Here is an 18,353-nt window from a genome sequence, read left to right as displayed (position 1 = left end):
TACTGATCTGCTATCGACTTCACGTAGTCATCATGTGCCCCTCCCTCCCGTAAAGACGTGAGGAGCGCCTGATATCTGACGGAATCAAAAGCTTTCCTTGAATCCAGTGAGGCTGCATAGAAGTGACGGTTAAAGCGCTTGGCATATTTCATAAGGCCTTGTAACAGTAGAAGGTTTGACTTTGCAGCTCGGTCCTTAGAAAACCCGCTTTGAAGCGGGTGAAACGTGTGCTGCTGTTGCAGCCTGGCCAGCAGCAGGCGTGAGTATAGTTTTATGAGCACCGATGAAATGGTTACCGGCCTCAGGTCCGAGGCGGAGGCAGTCCGGGCACTTTGGTATGAACACTGTTCGTGATAAACGGAGCTCATCAGGCAGGTGGTGGTGCGTGAGCCAGTTGTTCATAACCAGTGCCAGGGCCTCTGTAGGGAGCTTGCGCAGTTCTTTCACTGACAGGCCGTCCGGCCCCGAAGCTGATGCCGTCCCCATTCCCTTTAGTGCATCGGAAATCTCGTCTGCGCTGAATCTGGGGCAACGCAGGGAAAGCGACTTTTTACCCCTACTTCGTTTACTGTAGGGGATTGACTAGTGAATATTCGGTCGTAGGCCGAATGGATTTGCTCTAGGGTGATTGGCTTAACAGTACCCGTGTCCGAAATAAGTTCTAGTAAGACCTTAGGGCCCAGGGCGTACAGGCGTTGGTGCTCCTTGAAGAGGCGCTGTTTGAACACCCGAGAGCGTTCTCTGGGCCGCCTCTTCAGAGGGGAGTCTTCGGTGTGTAGCTGATTGCTACTATTCCACCTCCGAGCAGGTCGCGATCGTACTCTGAAAAAGTCGTACAGGGCCCTCAAATCTGACATGGTCAGGAAATATTGAACCATATTGGCCGCCATACCAGCATCGTCAAGCCCGAAGGCAAGCAGAGTCTTGTGGGCCTCGTCATTGGTAGCAAACGTTGCTGGGTTAATCGGAATGTCGGTGTGGGAATTCGGTGCGTCAAGCATCGGTTGAGGTGGAGTCTGCGCAGGCAGGCGATTTGACTCTTGGGCCAAGATTTCTCTATACCTTCCCTGCTTGCGGAGGCCTTTGATGGATTCGGCCGATCTGGATGGATAGATCGCTGCCAGGGCAGCGTTGGTGTGCCGCTCTCCAGGCGGAAGCCTCACCTCGGCCTGCGCCAGTATCCTAATCTGTGCCTCCGTCCACCTCTGGTATGAGCTGTCCGCAGGCACAGCTGATGGTCTCTGCCTCGCTTTCTCTGTCTCTCCCCGAGGAAATGTGCCATCCGTTGGTGTGGGAGAGACTGAAGAGGATCCCTGGGGTAGCGCAGCTATCTCGTCTGCGTTAGGCAAGGCATCCAGAGGAACCGGGGTTTTGGCGGGGTTTGCAGGAGAATCAGGCAGCACCTGGCCTGGTGTAACTGGGCCTTTCGGCACGGAAGTGCAGTCCTCCTCCTCTAGTGCCACAGGAACACCTCCCCCCGTGTAGCCAGATCGGGGCTCTGGTGCGGTGGGTGACGGTGGCCGGGGCGTGAGGCAACGGCTGCCAAGCTGTCCCCTCCCGGCAGAGGGTGGCGAGTGCCGACGTGTTGCACTATACCCCGGTGGCGTCAGGCGGCCCGACGCGCCTATCGACCCAGTAGATGTGGACTGGGGAGGCCCGTGAGATTTGTCCAACTCCGACGCACACTCACTAGAGCCTGGTGGCACCCCGGCATTGCCGGCAGGGTGGTTTGGTTTATCTCCAGGGAGAGACCTTGTGGAGTTGTCATCCTTTCAGGGGTAGGCGTGGGCTCATCCTCACCGGACGAAGAAAAGTGCAATCCTAGTGACTGCAATGCCGCCTTGGATGACCTCCTGCATTTCGACCGGGGCCGTGACCTGCCAAAAGATGGTAAGAGCCCAGTCCACTCATTGTCGTCACTGCCCTTTGCGACGTCTAGCTCGCTCTTAACCTCAGCTTCTATGTTTTGGTATTGAGCCGAAGCGACAAGAGAGCCGATATGGCATGTTGTCCTCCCAGGGATCCAAAGGCTCGTTCGATAGTTGCAGGCAGAGTCCCCCAACCGAAGCCTGACTGACGCGACGCGGTGGATTTCTGTTATGTCCCAATGATGGGCTGACTAAGCTTGTCTGGTTTCGGGGGGCTAATTGGGGTCGGAGGTATAGGCTAAATTTTGGTCACAGAGGGAGGGCTTTCTTTATTACTGAATTTTGATGTCGACGGCTGTAATAAGCCCACGGGATCTCGTGGATGCAGGCCCGGATGACCATCTGGTTCCTGTACACGGTTCTGACGAACCTTCTTTCGGCACTTTGCGAAGTGCGCCGAGGCAGAATGTGAAGTTCAGTACTGGGCCGTGTTACAGGCCTAGCATTGCCATATCACCCTGAGCTTATGGTTTTTAGTGCGCCTCGAGAGAGACATGTGACGTGAACGAACTTTTGCACTTGGTGCAGTTATGTTTGGTCGATGGATAATTTAGTGTAATATTAGAGTCCGAATGTTTTGAAAAGTCGCTAGCGCTCGGCCCAGAAGCAGAGCCAGCGAGGAGAGTCGCGCCATCCGGTCTATCAGCCTCATGTTCGGAGTCAGGCCCGGATGGCAGCGGCTCGTTGGCCCGCCTGAGAGCTGCTGAATGCTCGCATTGCCAGTACTGAGAGCCAATGCTTCCCGAGCTTTCTTTAGTGAGCCCGCAGATGGAGCATTTCCATTTAATGGAGAGGCCGTGCTGCTGGCTGTAGTTCCGTTCTAGGCCGACCAATCTACGCTCTGGTAGCCCGCATACATGGAACACAACTGGGGAAGCTGGATAGTCTAGGACTAGGACGTTTGTGGCCATAAAAGGCAACACTATAATACAAAAGAAAAAAAAAAGAAAAGAAAAGAGAATTCAAAAGATCAAAAGAAAATTGCAAGGTCCCCGTGTGGACGCTTGTGGCGGTGATATGTAGATTCAATGAGAAATAAAAAAAACAGAGAAAGGAAAAGAGGAAAAAAAGGAAGAAATTTGGTATTTCAACCTGTGACCCCTGGATGTTGGCCGGAAAGATGGCGGTCTGTCGGTTTGTTGGTCCGCCAGGCCCCAGGGCACTTGAAGAGGCATAGCTCCTCTCCAGAGCCTCGTACTTACGTGGGGATTGCTTCAAATTGTCCGCGATTTCGAATGGTCGCAAGGCATACTTTATATGCAAAATGGCCAATCCTTGAGGAGAGGGAACTCGAGCGGCTATCGATGCTAAGAAAACAGGTGCATCGGCGAGCGGCGCCCGCTTAGCGCCTTAGCGTGGGAAGGAGGCGCGAGCCGCTATTCCAGTGAGTGAAGCTTGGGCGAGCCGAATGCCTTTTGTCTAATTACTACGAACCTGGTATTACTATTTTTGAAAGGAAAAGCGGCCCAGAGAGCTGCACACCTAGTGCTACGACCGATTATTTTCTATATATATTTATATATATGTATTATATATATATATATATATATATATATATATATATATATATATATATATATATATATATATATATGTATGTATGTATGTATGTATGTATTTTCATTTATGGAATCGAATGCGAGTGCTGCCCGCTTGTTTCCGCGTGTAGTAGTTAATAGAATAATTGTAAGAGAAGAAAAAAATAAAAAAAGGGATGAATATATATCTAAGCTTAAGAGGGAGAAAAAAATTACCCAAAGAGGAACTACGGCGCCGTGGCTTTGAAGCGCACGCGCGGGAGTGAGACGGGAGGAAATAGCGTGCGTGGCGATGGTACGCACGCGTGAGACGGTCTTAATAAATTTAGATAAATGAAAAAAAGGTTAAGTTGAAAACGGGAAACATGGCGAAATAGCACTCGAATGCGACAGGACAAGTTATTGATACATGGAAAATAGCCTAGGACTAGGTAGGGTTTCCGGTAACACTGAGCTTAGTGTCACACATTACTCCCCCCCCCCCCCCTCCTCTGGCTTCTGGATTGGATTCCGAGCACAGATTGATGTGCGCCTGCTTCCTGCACTAGGCTTTTACTACAGTGTGCTAGAATTCTAGTACCCTGTAGCTTTTACAAAATCGCTTTTCCGGGCGCGGATTGGTGTGCGTCTGGTTTTTGCACTAGGGTTATACGATCGCCTGTCGCTGCTTTCCTTTCCTCTGGATTGATTCGCGGCGGCTTGGTGCAGGCGCACAGACATGGTGTGCGCCTGCTTTTTTGCACCGGTCTTTGAACACATCACTCGCTGCTCGCGCTTATATATAAACACGAAGTGAGCGTCGCTTAGCGCGGAAGTGCTGCGCCGCGGGCGTACCGTGTATGTAAGCGCGCAGCAATGCCGGAAGCATTCATACAAAAGCAAAGGGCCCGAAAACTGCGCTTTGTTTTCTATTAATTTGTCATGTACCGTCACACTGGGTAGCGCCGAGCAATCGCTTCTAACAAACGCAGAAATGAGTCTTTGCAGCGCGTGTGGCCATTAATTGACTCCCACCACAGCCATGTGAGGTGCGACTCCAGCAATGGCGCACTTACCTTGCAGCCGGCGGAGAGGAGGTGGCGCTTCACTTTCTGCATGCCAATAACCTTCCATTTTTTGCGTGTGAACGCCCGTGATCGGGTCCACAAAGTTCACGCTGTGGTTTAGTTCCCCATTGCAGATTGAGGCTCGCTCCGTTAGCATCCACTAAGTTCGGGATGCAGTTGTATGCGGCCCATTCATCACTGTGGATGGTGGTCCCCAGTTCAACGTTGGTTGCAATCATGGGGCCTGGCGTGGCCGCGTCTCGTCTATCGCCTTGAATAGTCGGAGCGGCCCGGTGGTCACGCAGATCATGCCGAATACCCATAGTCCACGATCTGCAATGCCACCGTGATTTTGGCGGCTCGGCGGAACGTTGTCGCCCGTCATCAGGCGGCCTTGATTGTATTTTCGCTTGCCGCGAAGGAGGCATTAATCAATTTGCACAATCCTACCGGGGCCACCAAATGGGGGTCGTGCCAGCAGCACGTCCCGCACGACCTCACGACCTCACGAGCACGACCTCTTGAGCTTAGTGCACTCTGCAAGGATGTGTGCTAGAGTGCCTTTTGATCGTCTGCAAAACGGGCATGAAGTGTCATGCTCTGTCGGGAACATCTGTGTCATCTGTCGGGAACCTCACCAAAGTTCTGAACGCTTACGGTGGCAACGGCCAAAGGCTTATTGAAGACCTTGAAGGCATTGATATCCATTGAAGGATATACAGTGCTAAAAAGCGGGCACGTCCTGTGCTACCGGGGTTTAGCGGAGAGACGAGAACTAGGAGTCGGATTCCTGATTAATAAGAACATAGCTGGTAACATACAGGAATTCTATAGCATTAAGGAGAGGGTGGCAGGTCTTGTTGTTAAACTTAGTAAGAGGTACAAAATGAAGGTTCTACAGGTCTACGCCCCTACATCCAGTCATGATGACCAGGAAGTCGAAAGCTTCTATGAAGACGAGGAATCGGCTGTGGGTAAAGTCAAAACAAAATACAGTATACTGATGGGCGACTTCAATGCCAAGGTAGGCAAGAAGCAGGCTGGAGACAAGGCAGTGGGGGAATATGGCATAGGTACTAGGAATAGCAGGGGAGAGTTATTAGTAGAGTTTGCGGAACAGAATAATATACGGATAATGAATACCTTCTTCCGCAAGCTAGATAGCCGAAAATGGACGTGGAGGAGCCTGAACGGCGAGACTAGAAATGAAATAGACCTCATACTCTGCGCTAACCCTGGCATCATTCAAGATGTAGACGTGCTCGGCAAGGTACGCTGCAGTGACCACAGGATGGTAAGAACTCGAATTAGCCTAGACTTGAGGAGGGAACGAAAGCAACTGGTACACAAGAAGCCAATCAATGAGTTAGCGGTAAGAGGGAAACTAGAGGAATTCCGGATCAAACTACAGAACAGGTATTCGGCTTTGACTCAGGAAGAGGACCTTAGTGTTGAAGCAATGAACGACAATCTTGTGGGCATCATTAAGGAGTGTGCAATAGAATTCGGTGGTAACTCCGTTAGACAGGATACCAGTAAGCTATCGCAGGAGACGAAAGATCTGATCAAGAAACGCCAATGTATGAAAGCCTATAACCCTACAGCTAGAATAGAACTGGCAGAACTTTCGAAGTTAATCAACAGCTAACATAAGGAAGTATAACATGGATAGAATTGAACATGCTCTCAGGAACGGAGGAAGCCTAAAAGCAGTGAAGAAGAAACTAGGTATTGGCAAGAATCAGATGTATGCGTTAAGAGACAAAGCCGGCAATATCATTACTAGTATGGATGAGATAGTTCAAGTGGCTGAGGAGTTCTATAGAGATTTATACAGTACCAGTGGCACCCACGACGATTATGGAAGAGAGAATAGTCTAGAGGAATTCGAAATCCCACAGGTAACACCGGAAGAAGTAAAGAAAGCCTTGGGAGATATGCAAAGGGGGAAGGCAGCTGGGGAGGATCAGGTAACAGCAGATTTGTAGAAGGATGGTGGGCAGATTGTTCTAGAGAAACTGGCCACCCTGTATACGCAATGCCTCAGGACTTCGAGCGTACCGGAATCTTGGAAAAACGCTAACATAATCCTAATCCATAAGAAAGGGGACGCCAAAGACTTGAAAAATTATAGACCGATCAGTTTACTGTCCGTTGCCTACAAAGTATTTACTAAGGTAATTGCAAATAGAATCAGGAACACCTTAGACTTCCGTCAACCGAAGGGCCAGGCAGGATTCCGTAAAGGCTATTCAACAATAGACAATATTCACACTATCAATCAGGTGATAGAAAAATGTGCGGAATATAACCAACCATTATATATAGCTTTCATTGATTACGAGAAAGCGTTTGATTCAGTCGAAACCTCAGCAGTCATGGAGGCATTGCGGAATCAGGGTGTAGACGAGCCGTATGTAAAAATACTGAAAGATATCTATAGCGGCTCCACAGCCACCGTAGTTCTTCATAAAGAAAGCAACAAAATCCCAATAAAGAAAGGCGTCAGGCAGGGAGATACGATCTCTCCGATTCTATTCACAGTGTGTTTACAGGAGGTATTCAGAGACCTGGATTGGGAAGAATTGGGGATAAGAGTTAATGGAGAATACTTTAGTAACTTGCGATTCGCTGATGATATTGCCTTGCTTAGTAACTCAGGGGACCAACTGCAATGCATGCTCACTGACCTGGAGAGGCAAAGCCGAAGGGTGGGTCTAAAAATTAATCTGCAGAAAACTAAAGTAATGTTTAACAGTCTCGGAAGGGAACAGCAGTTCACAATAGGTAGTGAGGCACTGGAAGTGGTAAGGGAATACATCTACTTAGGACAGGTAGTGACTGCGGATCCAGATCATCAGACTGAAATAATCAGAAGAATAAGAATGGGCTGGGGTGCGTTTGGCAGGCATTCTGAGATCATGAACAGCAGGTTGCCATTATCCCTCAAGAGAAAAGTTTATAACAGCTGTGTCTTACCAGTACTCACGTACGGGGCAGAAACCTGGAGGCTTACGAAAAGGGTTCTACTTAAATTGAGGACGACGCAACGAGCTATGGAAAGAAGAATGATAGGTGTAACGTTAAAGGGCCCCTGAAACGGTTCGGACAAATTTTGTAGACGCGTAGGGTACAGCTTAAGTAGAACATTCACACCACAATTTAAGTGAAGCGTTACGTATTAATGGAGCTACAAGCGCTTAGAAGTTACCCTCCTCCCTAGCCATGCTTTTCCTCCTCAACTCGTTCGCCGAGCGATCGGGGCTAAGCTCCGCCTTTACTAGTTTCGCGTCACGATGCGACGTCACATCATCCACTTCCGGTTGTTTTGGAGCCCGCCCCCGCCCGCGTGAAACCTCTCCGCTAGCTAGCCGCTTGGCCGTCGAGCCCAAGCGAGAGCTATCGAAGCAGCGTGCGTTGCGAGCATTCTGTCGTAGCGCCGAACGTGTCTGGTATTCCGGTAACCACAGGCAAGCTGGTCATTTCGGCAAATGACTGGAGGCATAAACTCAAGCTGATGAAGGAACTTTAGCGTAGACGTACGTGCGGCCTGACCGGTCTGCACGGTCCAGCCACTTGTTGGCGCAGCGCTTAATCAGCCAAACAAAGCGCTAATATTGCTCTAACCAAGTGTAAAACATTTTAAACATTTATAAAAACAAAGTGTTGATGATTACACTCCTGCGAAAAATACACACCAGCAGCCAAAGAAGAATACACTTCGTTACTGCTACTGTGTATGGTTGAGCTCTGTGCCACCAGGTGGCTGCACCGTGCAGACCATTCGCATTTGCGATTCTGCTCATCCCATGGCTCATCCCGTTACGGCACAGTCAAGCGGCCAGACCCTGTACCCTTGCGCTTGCATTTGCCCTAATACCGGACTCGCGAAACGCTATTGCGTTAGTAATCTTCCGGTGTAAAGTGACGGCCACAAACGCGCGAACCCTGGCGCCGATCGGATAGCGGCAGTCCGATGCGCAGCAGCCAGCTCGCTCTATGCTGCCTTGCAGAGGGACACGATGTCGCAGCTTTACATATTGCCAGTCGCTACGTTTGCAGTCCACAAAGCAACAAAGCCGAATCGTAGTGCTCGCGAAAAGGCTGAGGCCGACTCTGACCGCGGAGCTCTCGTCAAAATGGAGCACGTAGTAACACAAGCAGACGACACTTGCCGTGTGCCGGAAGTGCTTAATTGTATTGAAAAATCGTTCGTGTGCATTCTCTTTATGTTACTTTCTGTTTATAAAAACAAATGAACTAACATTCCAACTATTACGAAGATCATTTGTTTACCATAAAGTTGGAAAAATTATTGATGACGCGCCCTGGTCAGCCAATCGGATAGCTTGCCCACTGACGTCATATGGGTGATTTTCGTCATATGGGTAGGGGCGGCTTAAAATTCCGCCGAGCAGCGTGCTCCGATCGGCAGCGATGTGCATTTTTAAAACCTTATAATAAATTACACGCTTTACGCAGAGCACTTAGATGTGTCAATTAATGATCACAAGGACCTACTCTAACGACTCAGTACGTTTGTAGAAAATCGTCAGAATCGTTTCAGGGTCCCTTTAAGGAATAAGAAAAGAGCAGATTGGGTGAGGGAACAAACGCGAGTTAAAGGGACCCTGAAACGATTTTGACGATTTTCTACAAACGTACTGAGTCGTTAGAGTAGGTCCTTCTGATCATTAATTGACACATCTAAGTGCTCCGCGTAAAGCGTGTAATTTATTATAAGGTTTTAAAAATGCACATCGCTGCCGATGGGAGCACGCTGCTCGGCGGAATTTTAAGCCGCCCCTACCCATATGACGAAAATCACCCATATGACGTCAGTGGGGCGAGCTATCCGATTGGCTGACCAGGGCGCGTGATCAATAATTTTTCCAACATTATGGTAAACAAATGATCTTCGTAATAGTTGGAATGTTAGTTCATTTGTTTTTATAAACAGAAAGTAACATAAAGAGAATGCACAAGAACAATTTTTCAATACAATTAAGCACTTCCGGCACACAGCAAGTGTCGTCTGCTTGTGTTACAACGTACTCCATTTTGACGAGAGCTCCGCGGTCAGAGTCGGTCTCAGTCTTTTCACGAGCACTATGATTCGACTTTGTTGCTTTGTGGACTGCAAACGTAGCGACTGGCAATATGTCAAGCTGCGACATCGTGTCCCTCTGCAAGGCAGCATACGAGCGAACTGGCTGCTGCGCATCGGACTGCCGCTATCCGATCGGCGCCAGGGTTTGCGCGTTTGTGGTCGTCACTTTACACCGGAAAATTACTAACGCAATAGCGTTTCGCGAGTCCGGTATTAGGGAAAATGCAAGCGCAAGAGGACAGGGCCTGGCCGCTTGATTGTGCCGTAACGGGTTGAGCCATGGGATGAGCAGAATCGCAAATGCGAATGGTCTGCACGGTGCAGCCACCTGGTGGCACAGAGCTCAACCATACACAGTAGCAGTAACGAAGTGTATTCTTCTTTGCTGCTGGTGTGCATTTTTCGCAGGAGTGTAATCATCAACACTTTGTTTTTATAAATGTTTAAAATGTTTTACACTTGGTTAGAGCAATATTAGCGCTTTGTTTGGCTGGTTAAGCGCTGCGCCAACAAGTGGCTGGACCGTGCAGACCGATCAGGCCGCACGTACGTCTACGCTAAAGTTCCTTCATCAGCTTTAGTTTATGCCTCCATTCATTTGCCGAAATGACCAGCTTGCCTGTGGTTACCGGAATACCAGACACGTTCGGCGCTACGACAGAATGCTCGCAACGCACGCTGCTTCGATAGCTCTCGCTTGGGGTCGACGGCCAAGCGGCTAGCGGAGAGGTTTCACGCGGGCGGGGTGGGCTCCAAAACAACCGGAAGCGACGATGTGACGTCGCATCGTGACGCGAAACCAGTGAAGGCGGAGCTTAGCCCCGATGGCTCGGCGAACGAGTTGAGGAGGAAAAGCATGACTAGGGAGGAGGGTAACTTCTAATCGCTTGTAGCTCCATTAATACGTAACGCTTCACCTAAATTGTGGTGCGAATCTTCTACTTAAGTTGTACCCTACGCGTCTACAAAATTTGTCCGAACCGTTTCAGGGGCCCTTTAATGATATCTTAGTTGAAATCAAGAAAAAGAAATGGGCATGGGCAGGACACGTAATGAGGAGGGAAGATAACCGATGGTCATTAAGAGTTACGGAATGGATTCCAAGGGAAGGAAAGCGTAGTAGAGGGCGGCAGAAAGTTAGGTGGGCGGATGAGATTAAGAAGTTTGCAGGGACAACATGGCCACAATTAGTACATGACCGGGGTAGTTGGAGAAGTATGGGAGAGGCCTTTGCCCTGCAGTGGGCATAACCAGGCTGCTGCCGCTGATGATGATGACAGTGTACTAGAATTCTAGTACACTCTACTGCCGCGTCGCTAGCCTTTTCATTGCAGTGGAGGTTCCCGTAGTTCAGGGTAGTCGCGGAGAGACGGCGCTCGCAGCCGACCCACTTCCTGTTGCGGAGGAAGTGACGATTACTAGGCTGGCGCACGCTCGACCAATGGCTTGACGAGAGACCACGAGTCCAGCCTCCGGGATCGCAAAAGACGCCGTTAAAATCTCGGAGGCAGGGCTGCGTGATTTAGGTTTGCAGCGGCCACCGCAGCTAGCGCTCGCAGCCGACCTGAGTGGGGAAGAGTAAAGAGGAGAGGGGCAGGAACCAGCTTCTCGGTTCACGCGGCAGGCATCTAGTAAAGCAGACATCGTCTATTTCCAGGTCGTCCAGTATAGACTTCAGACTCTGCCCAGGTGGCGCTGCGGATCTATGGATGGATGCATGAGGCTCAACCCTTTGAATCGGGTGGCGGTGGCGCGCGCCACCTAGTCTTGCATGGTATTATATGCATGCATAGCTATGTATTTACTCCTTTACTTTTGGGTTGATATTATCCACCAATCAGATAGCCTCCGTTTAGTTATTTCTACCTGTTCAGTCTATTTTACTTTCACTACCTTTAAAACCCAAAGCTTTGAATAGTTCCCTGTTACATTCACCTGCCGGGTGAAGTTGTTTACAAGCAAGTATCAGGTGTTCAGCCGTTTCCTCCTCCTCTCCACACGCCCCGCACAACAAATCTATCTCCTGGTATCTGAATCGGTACGTTTTAGTCCGCAGCATACCTGTCCTGGCCTCAAACAACAATGAGCTTCCCTTAGAGTTATCGTAAATATTTTCTTTGGCTATTTCTTGCTTAAACGTCCTGTATGTCTCTAATGCTGAAACCGCGTCACCAGCGCCCCCGTCGCAGCCTTGGCGCGAACTGAGTAATGCAAAAAGAGCTGTCCGCAAGCGAAGGTTTGACGTAATAGTTCTGCGGGAACCCGCAAGGTGGAGAGAAGTAATGAAAATCAGACATCCACCCGTTCGTAGCAATTGTTACAAAGGAAACCCATGCGGGTTCCTCGAAAGAAAAGCCTCAGTTGAAGAAAAATTCGTCCCAGTCCGGGACTCGAACCCTGGACCACCGCCTTTCCGGGGCAGCCGCTCTACCATCTGAGCTAACCAGGCGGCTAGCAGATAGCACGGCGAAGTCGAATTTGTCGACAACACAAAGCAAAGGCAAGGTGCACATACCACAATGGACTATCCGCTTTCGGTTGTGTTGAGGCACGGTTTCCTAAAAATCAAGGACCTGGAAAGCTTCTGCGCATCCACGCTTCGGAAAGGGAGGTAGCTCAACAGGGCGAAGTACGTGTACAATATAAAAGAAGTATCAGGTATTATTTCGGCGTGCTGCAACTCGCAAGTACAGAGAGCATCAGGCTTGTTTATAGGCATATGAGCATAAAAATCTAAGCATTTCAAATTGGTTCGATCATATTGAAAATGTCTTGAACACAAGACTTAATTAAGTATCTCCTATATTTTTATGCATTTTATCGTAATGTTTTTTCTCGCAATTATTTACAGAGAGTAAATCCTTCCATAGCCTTTTTCAGGGCAAGAAACATCGTGGGAACATAATGAAAGTAAGCTTCCTACGATGCCTGCGCGCCGCATCTTTCTGTCTTGCAGGAGCTACAGCATTGCTCAGTACTTTTGAACTTTTCGCAGACATTTTAATCAACACACGCGCACAAGTAAATGTAAGTAAATGCGATATTGTTTTTACACACGCGCGTTACTTCGCAATTACTCATCCAGTGCTCCTACAGCAACATTACTGCTCACATTTGAAAGATAGATAGAATAAACTTTAATGTCCAACGGATTAGGTGATCTACCCACCCCCCGACACGCAGGGCAGGGGGCGAGTGCCGCCGCCTCAGATGCAGGCTGGGAGGTCTTGGGTCCCAGCAGCCTCTTCAGCCAGTTGGACGAGCCGGAGCTGGAGCTCAGAGTCCGAGCTGCGCAGCAGGGTCTCCCAGGCGTCTCTACTATCTATTTTGTGTATTCCCCCGGGAGAGTACGGACATTCCCATATTATGTGGTCGAGGGTCCCTCTCGCCCCACAAAGATTACATTTATCGCTCCTGGCCTCGGGGAACATGTGGTTCGCCATAACCGGGTGCGGATATGTATAAGTTTGTAGTCGTCTCCACGCGACTGCTTGTGTGTTGTTTAATTTTGGGTCTGGCGGGGATACCAGTCTACGAGCCAATCTATAATGCTGCGTGATCTCCCCATATTTTAGCATGCGCTCTCCGCTCCCTCGGTCATCGAGGGGCCCCGTAGCGGCTCGGCGGTAGAGATCTCGAGCCAGCTCGTGGGCCGCCTCGTTGCCGGGGACGGCTTCGTGCGCCGGAGTCCAAATTATTTGAATTTTTCTATCTAGCTTTCTCTGGCCTAGGATTCTGGCCGCTAAGGGCGAGATCCTTCCCTTGCTAAAATTTTGTATGGCAGTTTTGCTGTCACTGATCACAAATTTCGCGTCCGTTCCAGCGCAAGCTAATGCGATCGCAATTTCCTCGGCAACTTCTATGTTGCGCCCGCGCAGAGTGACAGCGGTCACGGGAGTACCCCGGCCGCTGACGGCCGTTGCCACCGTAAAACTGCCGCTACCTCCCGCCGCGTCTACATAGGCCACCTCATGTTCCGAGATATTACCGAATCTAATTTTTAATGCTTCGGCTCGTTTATGCCTCCTGTCTTTGCTATGTTCCGGGTGCATGTTTTTTGGCAGGGGGGGGGATAATCAGATTTTTTCTAACTTCCCTATCTACTTCCACCTTTTGGGTGGGCTTTCGACGGCTGAATCACTTCCCCGGTTGACAAAACGCAGTCGAGCAGGCTCAGCACATTGCGAAACGTGCTTGTATCGGCGCAGGACATACAAAATACCGAAACTATGGATGAGCTCGCGATACAACGATGCTCTAGAACAGGATTTTGAATTCATAAACGAACCAGAATGTTTGGCTAAACTGACCCGCCAACTGTCTCCGTTCCACTTGTTGAGTCAAGCGGAGGCGGACGCCTGTTAACAGGTAGAAATATAGATGGCACGTACACAGGATGGTTCGCAACGTTGTTTTTTCTGTTGCCAACGAAGTGGCGGCTGCAGACTCTTGAGTTTTCGCTTGGTTGCCGTGGTCCTCCGTCAGGGCTACGCAGCACAATTACAGCAGAACAACATTATCGCACTTTCTCATGCGAGCCGTTGTGTTGTGGGGAATGCAAGTAATTCGATTACCCAACACGTTGAACGGTGCGTATCCAGCGCTCTCACTTTTCCCCTTCATACGATCGCGATGGAAATCGGTAAAACTGAACATTGTTACTCATTCCTTCACGTTCATGGCAATTTACAACACAACAGCAGCGTTGATTGCGGCATTTCTTCGTAGCGTGCAGAGCTATCGAGGTTGCCGTCGCTTCTACCATCAGTCTGACGATTGAGCCTGAGTGAGCAAGCAAGCGTTTTATGGCAATTCGGCGGCGCGTCCGACTAGCGGAGAAATTCATAGCTCTCTGTCTGGGTGTTAAATGCGCAAAACACTCGCAATATGGACCAAAATCTAGTTAAATCGTTGTTTCGCAGTCGCTAGCTGCATAGGAAACTTCACAAGGAGTCGGGCTTCGCACTACTCAATTACTGCCTCTTCGCGCCGGCAGGTGGCGCTACGCGTCTTGCAAAACTTGCAAACTTATGCGTCTTGCAAACGGAGAGTGTGAGGTGCAAGGGCCGGATTGCTCGCGGACGCTCCTGTGGTCGAGGCTTCAGCGACGTCGTTCGTAGCTAAGCACTCTTTTATTTTTATTAGCTGATGTTTCGAAGTGTTTTCTTTTGCATGGAGTAGGGGCAGAAATTTTGAATTCTTGGTAAGAGTAGTAAACGTACCGGCTTTGTTTAGGTCTGGCGGCTCCCCCGTTAGGCCTAGGTCGTAGGCGGGACCTATTTGATAGGCCATTTTTAATTCTTTCAGTTAGCTCTTTGGATTCTTACATGGGGTAGGGAGTGCAAATTTTTACATTTTTGTTTGGGATAGCGGTCGAGGTCGGTTTTGCTCGAGTGATTTGGCGAACTTGCTTGTTGGGCCTAGGGACGTAGGCCTAGCGATGAAACCGAAGAACGTGAAGGCCGCGGGGGACGGGGAGCAAGTGCAGTGCGACGAGTGCCTGCGATGGTGTTTCCCCGACGAGTCTAAATTCCAGAATTTAGCAGACGTGGAGGTGTCTAGCTTCACGTGCAGGTCGTGCGAGGGTGTCAGGGAAGCCGTCCGAAAACTGGAAGGGAATTGGGCAGCTAAGTTCGAAGAGCTTAAGGCAGACCGGAGGGAGAAGCAGGAGAACCAGGTAGCACTGCAGGCGAAAGTTGACAATTTCGTCAAGGTGGAGGAGGCCCAGGCCACGCAGTTAGTAAGGACCGTGGCCGAGCTTCAGGAAGAGAAAGAAAGGAGCGCCGAACTGGAAAGGCGGCTCGATGCGCTTGAGACGCGGGCAGCGGAGAATGTCGGGTCAGGACATCAAAGCGGTGGCAAAAACTCAGAAATTAGGGTAGACCCTACAGGCGAAGAGGGAGGCAGGGAGCCAGAGCAAGCGGTCGTCAGCTCGCCGCCAGTGAATCGGCATAGTTATAGCGAAGCAGCCCAACACGCCCCGAGTGAGGCGACGCTGCAGCCACAGGGGCGCCAGCGGGCCCGAAGAGAGGGGCAGCGGACACAGGCTGGAGGCGAACGGCTCATACGCAGAAGGGTCCTGGTGGTAGGGGACTCCAACGTGGGGAGGGCTGAACAAGGCATGATGGTGAGAGTGAAGGCGGACGGGCGAGTACAGGTGGAGGTGCAAGCGGGCAAGGGCATGGCGGAAGCAATGACCAAGGCGCGGAAAGTGGTAGGGGACAGCATGGAGAGCGACAGCTTGGTCGTTATGCATGCTGGGCTCAATGACCTGCTTCAGGGGAGAAGCCAGGACCTTGAGATGCAGATTGAGACTGGGCTGAGTAAGCTTAGAGAGGCCTCCGGGAGGGTGCATGTGACCATATGTACTATCCCAGAGGTCCAGGGCCAGACTTACCAGGTAGAAAGGAGGGTGGTCGAGGCCAATCGGGTCATTAAAAGTCTTAGCGGACGACTCGGGTACAGCGTGATGGAGGTCAACAGGGACCTGTACGGAGCCGGCTCGCGGCTTTTTGTGCAGGATGGAATTCACTACAGTGGTGCCACTGGCAAACGGATAGGGGGCAGGATGGGTCGCCAGGCAACAGCTTTATTTAAAGTAGTAAAGGCAAGGCGCAGAAGACCAGGACTCAAGAAGAACACAAACGACAGGACCGGCGCCGGTCCTGTCGTTTGTGTTCTTCTTCTTGAGTCCTGGTCTTCTGCGCCTTGCCTTTACTACTTCAAGCATGAACCAACTAGCCCAAGCAAGAATTTTACTTGAGAAGGCGCCGGTCCTGTCGTTTGTGTTCTTGTTCTTGAGTCCTGGTCTTCTGCGCCTTGCCTTTACTACTTCAAGCATGAACCAACTAGCCCAAGCAAGAAGTTTACTTGAGCTTTTTTTAGGCGGACCCAGAGCCCCGAAAGAACTTGTGTAGGCGTGGACGATTCGAGGCAGGAGCCTCAAACAAGCAAACATTGGTACTATAGGAGAGGCGACAGGAATAAGCTCCAGAGCCAAATTAAGTCAGACATGGGGTTCATTAACATGCAAGGTGGCAGAAACAGGCTAAAACGGAAGGAAATCGAAGAGCAACTAAGGCAGGAGAACTTAATGGTTTATGGGTTTGTAGAGACACATTTTAGGGACATGGAACAACCGCCCTGTAACCCTGATTATGCATGGGAATACTGCAACTGTGTGCAGGGTAGCAGAAAGGGCAGGGGAATTGGAGCACTCATTCATAAAAATACAAATTGGCAAAGGGTCAAACAGGAATGCAAGGAGCACTTATGGCTAAAAGAAAAGTAGAAGGGGCAAGAACACTTCTAGGCTTTGTATACCTCTGGACAGGATCAAATGCTAAAGAGGAAAAAAATGTTGGACTGTATAGCAGCGGACATCAGTGAGCTAGGGAAAGGATGTGAGATAATTGTATTAGGAGAAATGAATGCGCATGTTGAAGATATGGATGGGTACACAGACTCCATAGGTAACATGCTGCTGGATATGTATGAGAGGCATAACTTAGTTGTCTGTAACTCTACTGAACAGTGTGACGGGATCATAACATGGGAGGTCGACACTCGACAATAGATTATGCGTTAATGTCACATAGGATGTACAATAGATTAGGAGCCATGATTATAGATGAACAGGGCTCCAGAAGTATAGATAGCGACCACAAACATATCAAGTTGAGTATTAAGAGGGAAACTAAAGCATGAACGACGCGTGAGGATATGCCAGATGGGATTTATTACTCAGAAGACCAAGTGGAAATAGCGGCCAAACAAATTGAAGAGGAAATATCAGAGGGTGCTGAAACTGATTGGACTTACCCAAAGTTAGTGAGACTACTTGAGCGTGAGCTAGGTAAGGCGCGAGTCAGGAAAACAAGGCAAGGGATACGAAAACTCGAGAGCTGGTGGGATGAAGAGGTCAAGAAGGCCGTAAAGAAACGCCAGGAAGCCTCCAGGGAACACAGGTATTCCAAAAGTAAGGGAGAAGCAGAAGTAGAGAGGAAACGGGTAAACTACATAAAATGCAGAAGGGAAGCATCCTATTTAATCAACGAAAAAATCAAGACAAAAGGGTCCCAATGGCTTCAGAAATAAGCTATAAAAGGATAAACAGGCAGCTAGGAAATTCTGGCAACATCTGAACTCCTTGGGTAATAGGACAAGCCTAGAGCACAGGTATATAGTGTCATGTGGTGGTGACGTTAAGAACGCAGTAGCAATACTGTGAAAGGCAAAACTAGATTTTATTGGGCAAACCTGTGCCCACAAAACAGGTTACACTTATAGCACAACGAGAGCGGCGAACACAGTCGGCGATCGTCGAAAAATCTGATCAGCGGGTCAAGCGCGTCGGCTTTTAGAGATCAGTCATCGAACGTTCCAGATTAAGCGATGGGACCCGCGTGTCTTCCACAAAGTTCTACACTATTCGCGTCGCGCATACATGCAATCAGATTACACAAGTTGCGGTGAAGGACAGTGGACGGAACCATCGATAACATCCCAGAAACTTCTTTTACATGCAGGCGCGTCCTGCGCTGCGCGATAACATTTGTTAGGCGGCCAAACGTGGTCGCCCGATAAAGATAAGTACACGTGTCAATAGTAACAGTTCATGGTACTCGGTTAGAAGGAGAGGAGGCAATGGAGCATATAGGGACCGTGATGAGGGAAAAATTTACAGAACAGAGAAATGGTACATGCAGTATGTCGGAGAGGGATAGCCCGG

General features: G+C 49.6%; 2 protein-coding genes across 4 annotated transcripts in view; both read left to right on the top strand.

Moving 5' to 3' along the window:
• Positions 1-18,353, top strand: part of LOC126519703 (sphingosine-1-phosphate phosphatase 2-like) — a 367,121-nt gene that overhangs the window by 118,815 nt on the left and 229,953 nt on the right. The window lies entirely within an intron of this gene.
• Positions 5,098-17,198, top strand: LOC140213661 (uncharacterized). Its single transcript, XM_072284914.1, has 3 exons — positions 5,098-5,206; positions 15,493-16,202; positions 17,157-17,198. Exons 1-3 carry the CDS (start codon positions 5,098-5,100, stop codon positions 17,196-17,198), a joined length of 861 nt encoding a protein of 286 aa, XP_072141015.1.

This window comes from Dermacentor andersoni, chromosome 10 (assembly GCF_023375885.2).
Source record: "Dermacentor andersoni chromosome 10, qqDerAnde1_hic_scaffold, whole genome shotgun sequence".
Classification (NCBI taxonomy): Eukaryota; Metazoa; Arthropoda; class Arachnida; order Ixodida; family Ixodidae; genus Dermacentor; species Dermacentor andersoni.
This window is presented reverse-complemented; position numbering and strand designations above follow the sequence as displayed.

Coding starts and splice junctions, on each gene's coding strand:
- LOC140213661 (XM_072284914.1), top strand. CDS start 5,098: ATGAAGTGTCATGCTCTGTCGGGAACATCTGTGTCATCTGTCGGGAAC. Junction 5,207..15,492: donor GCTTATTGAAGACCTTGAAG/GCATTGATATCC, acceptor GCAAAAACTCAG/AAATTAGGGTAGACCCTACA. Junction 16,203..17,156: donor GGGGCAGGATGGGTCGCCAG/GCAACAGCTTTA, acceptor TCTACTGAACAG/TGTGACGGGATCATAACATG.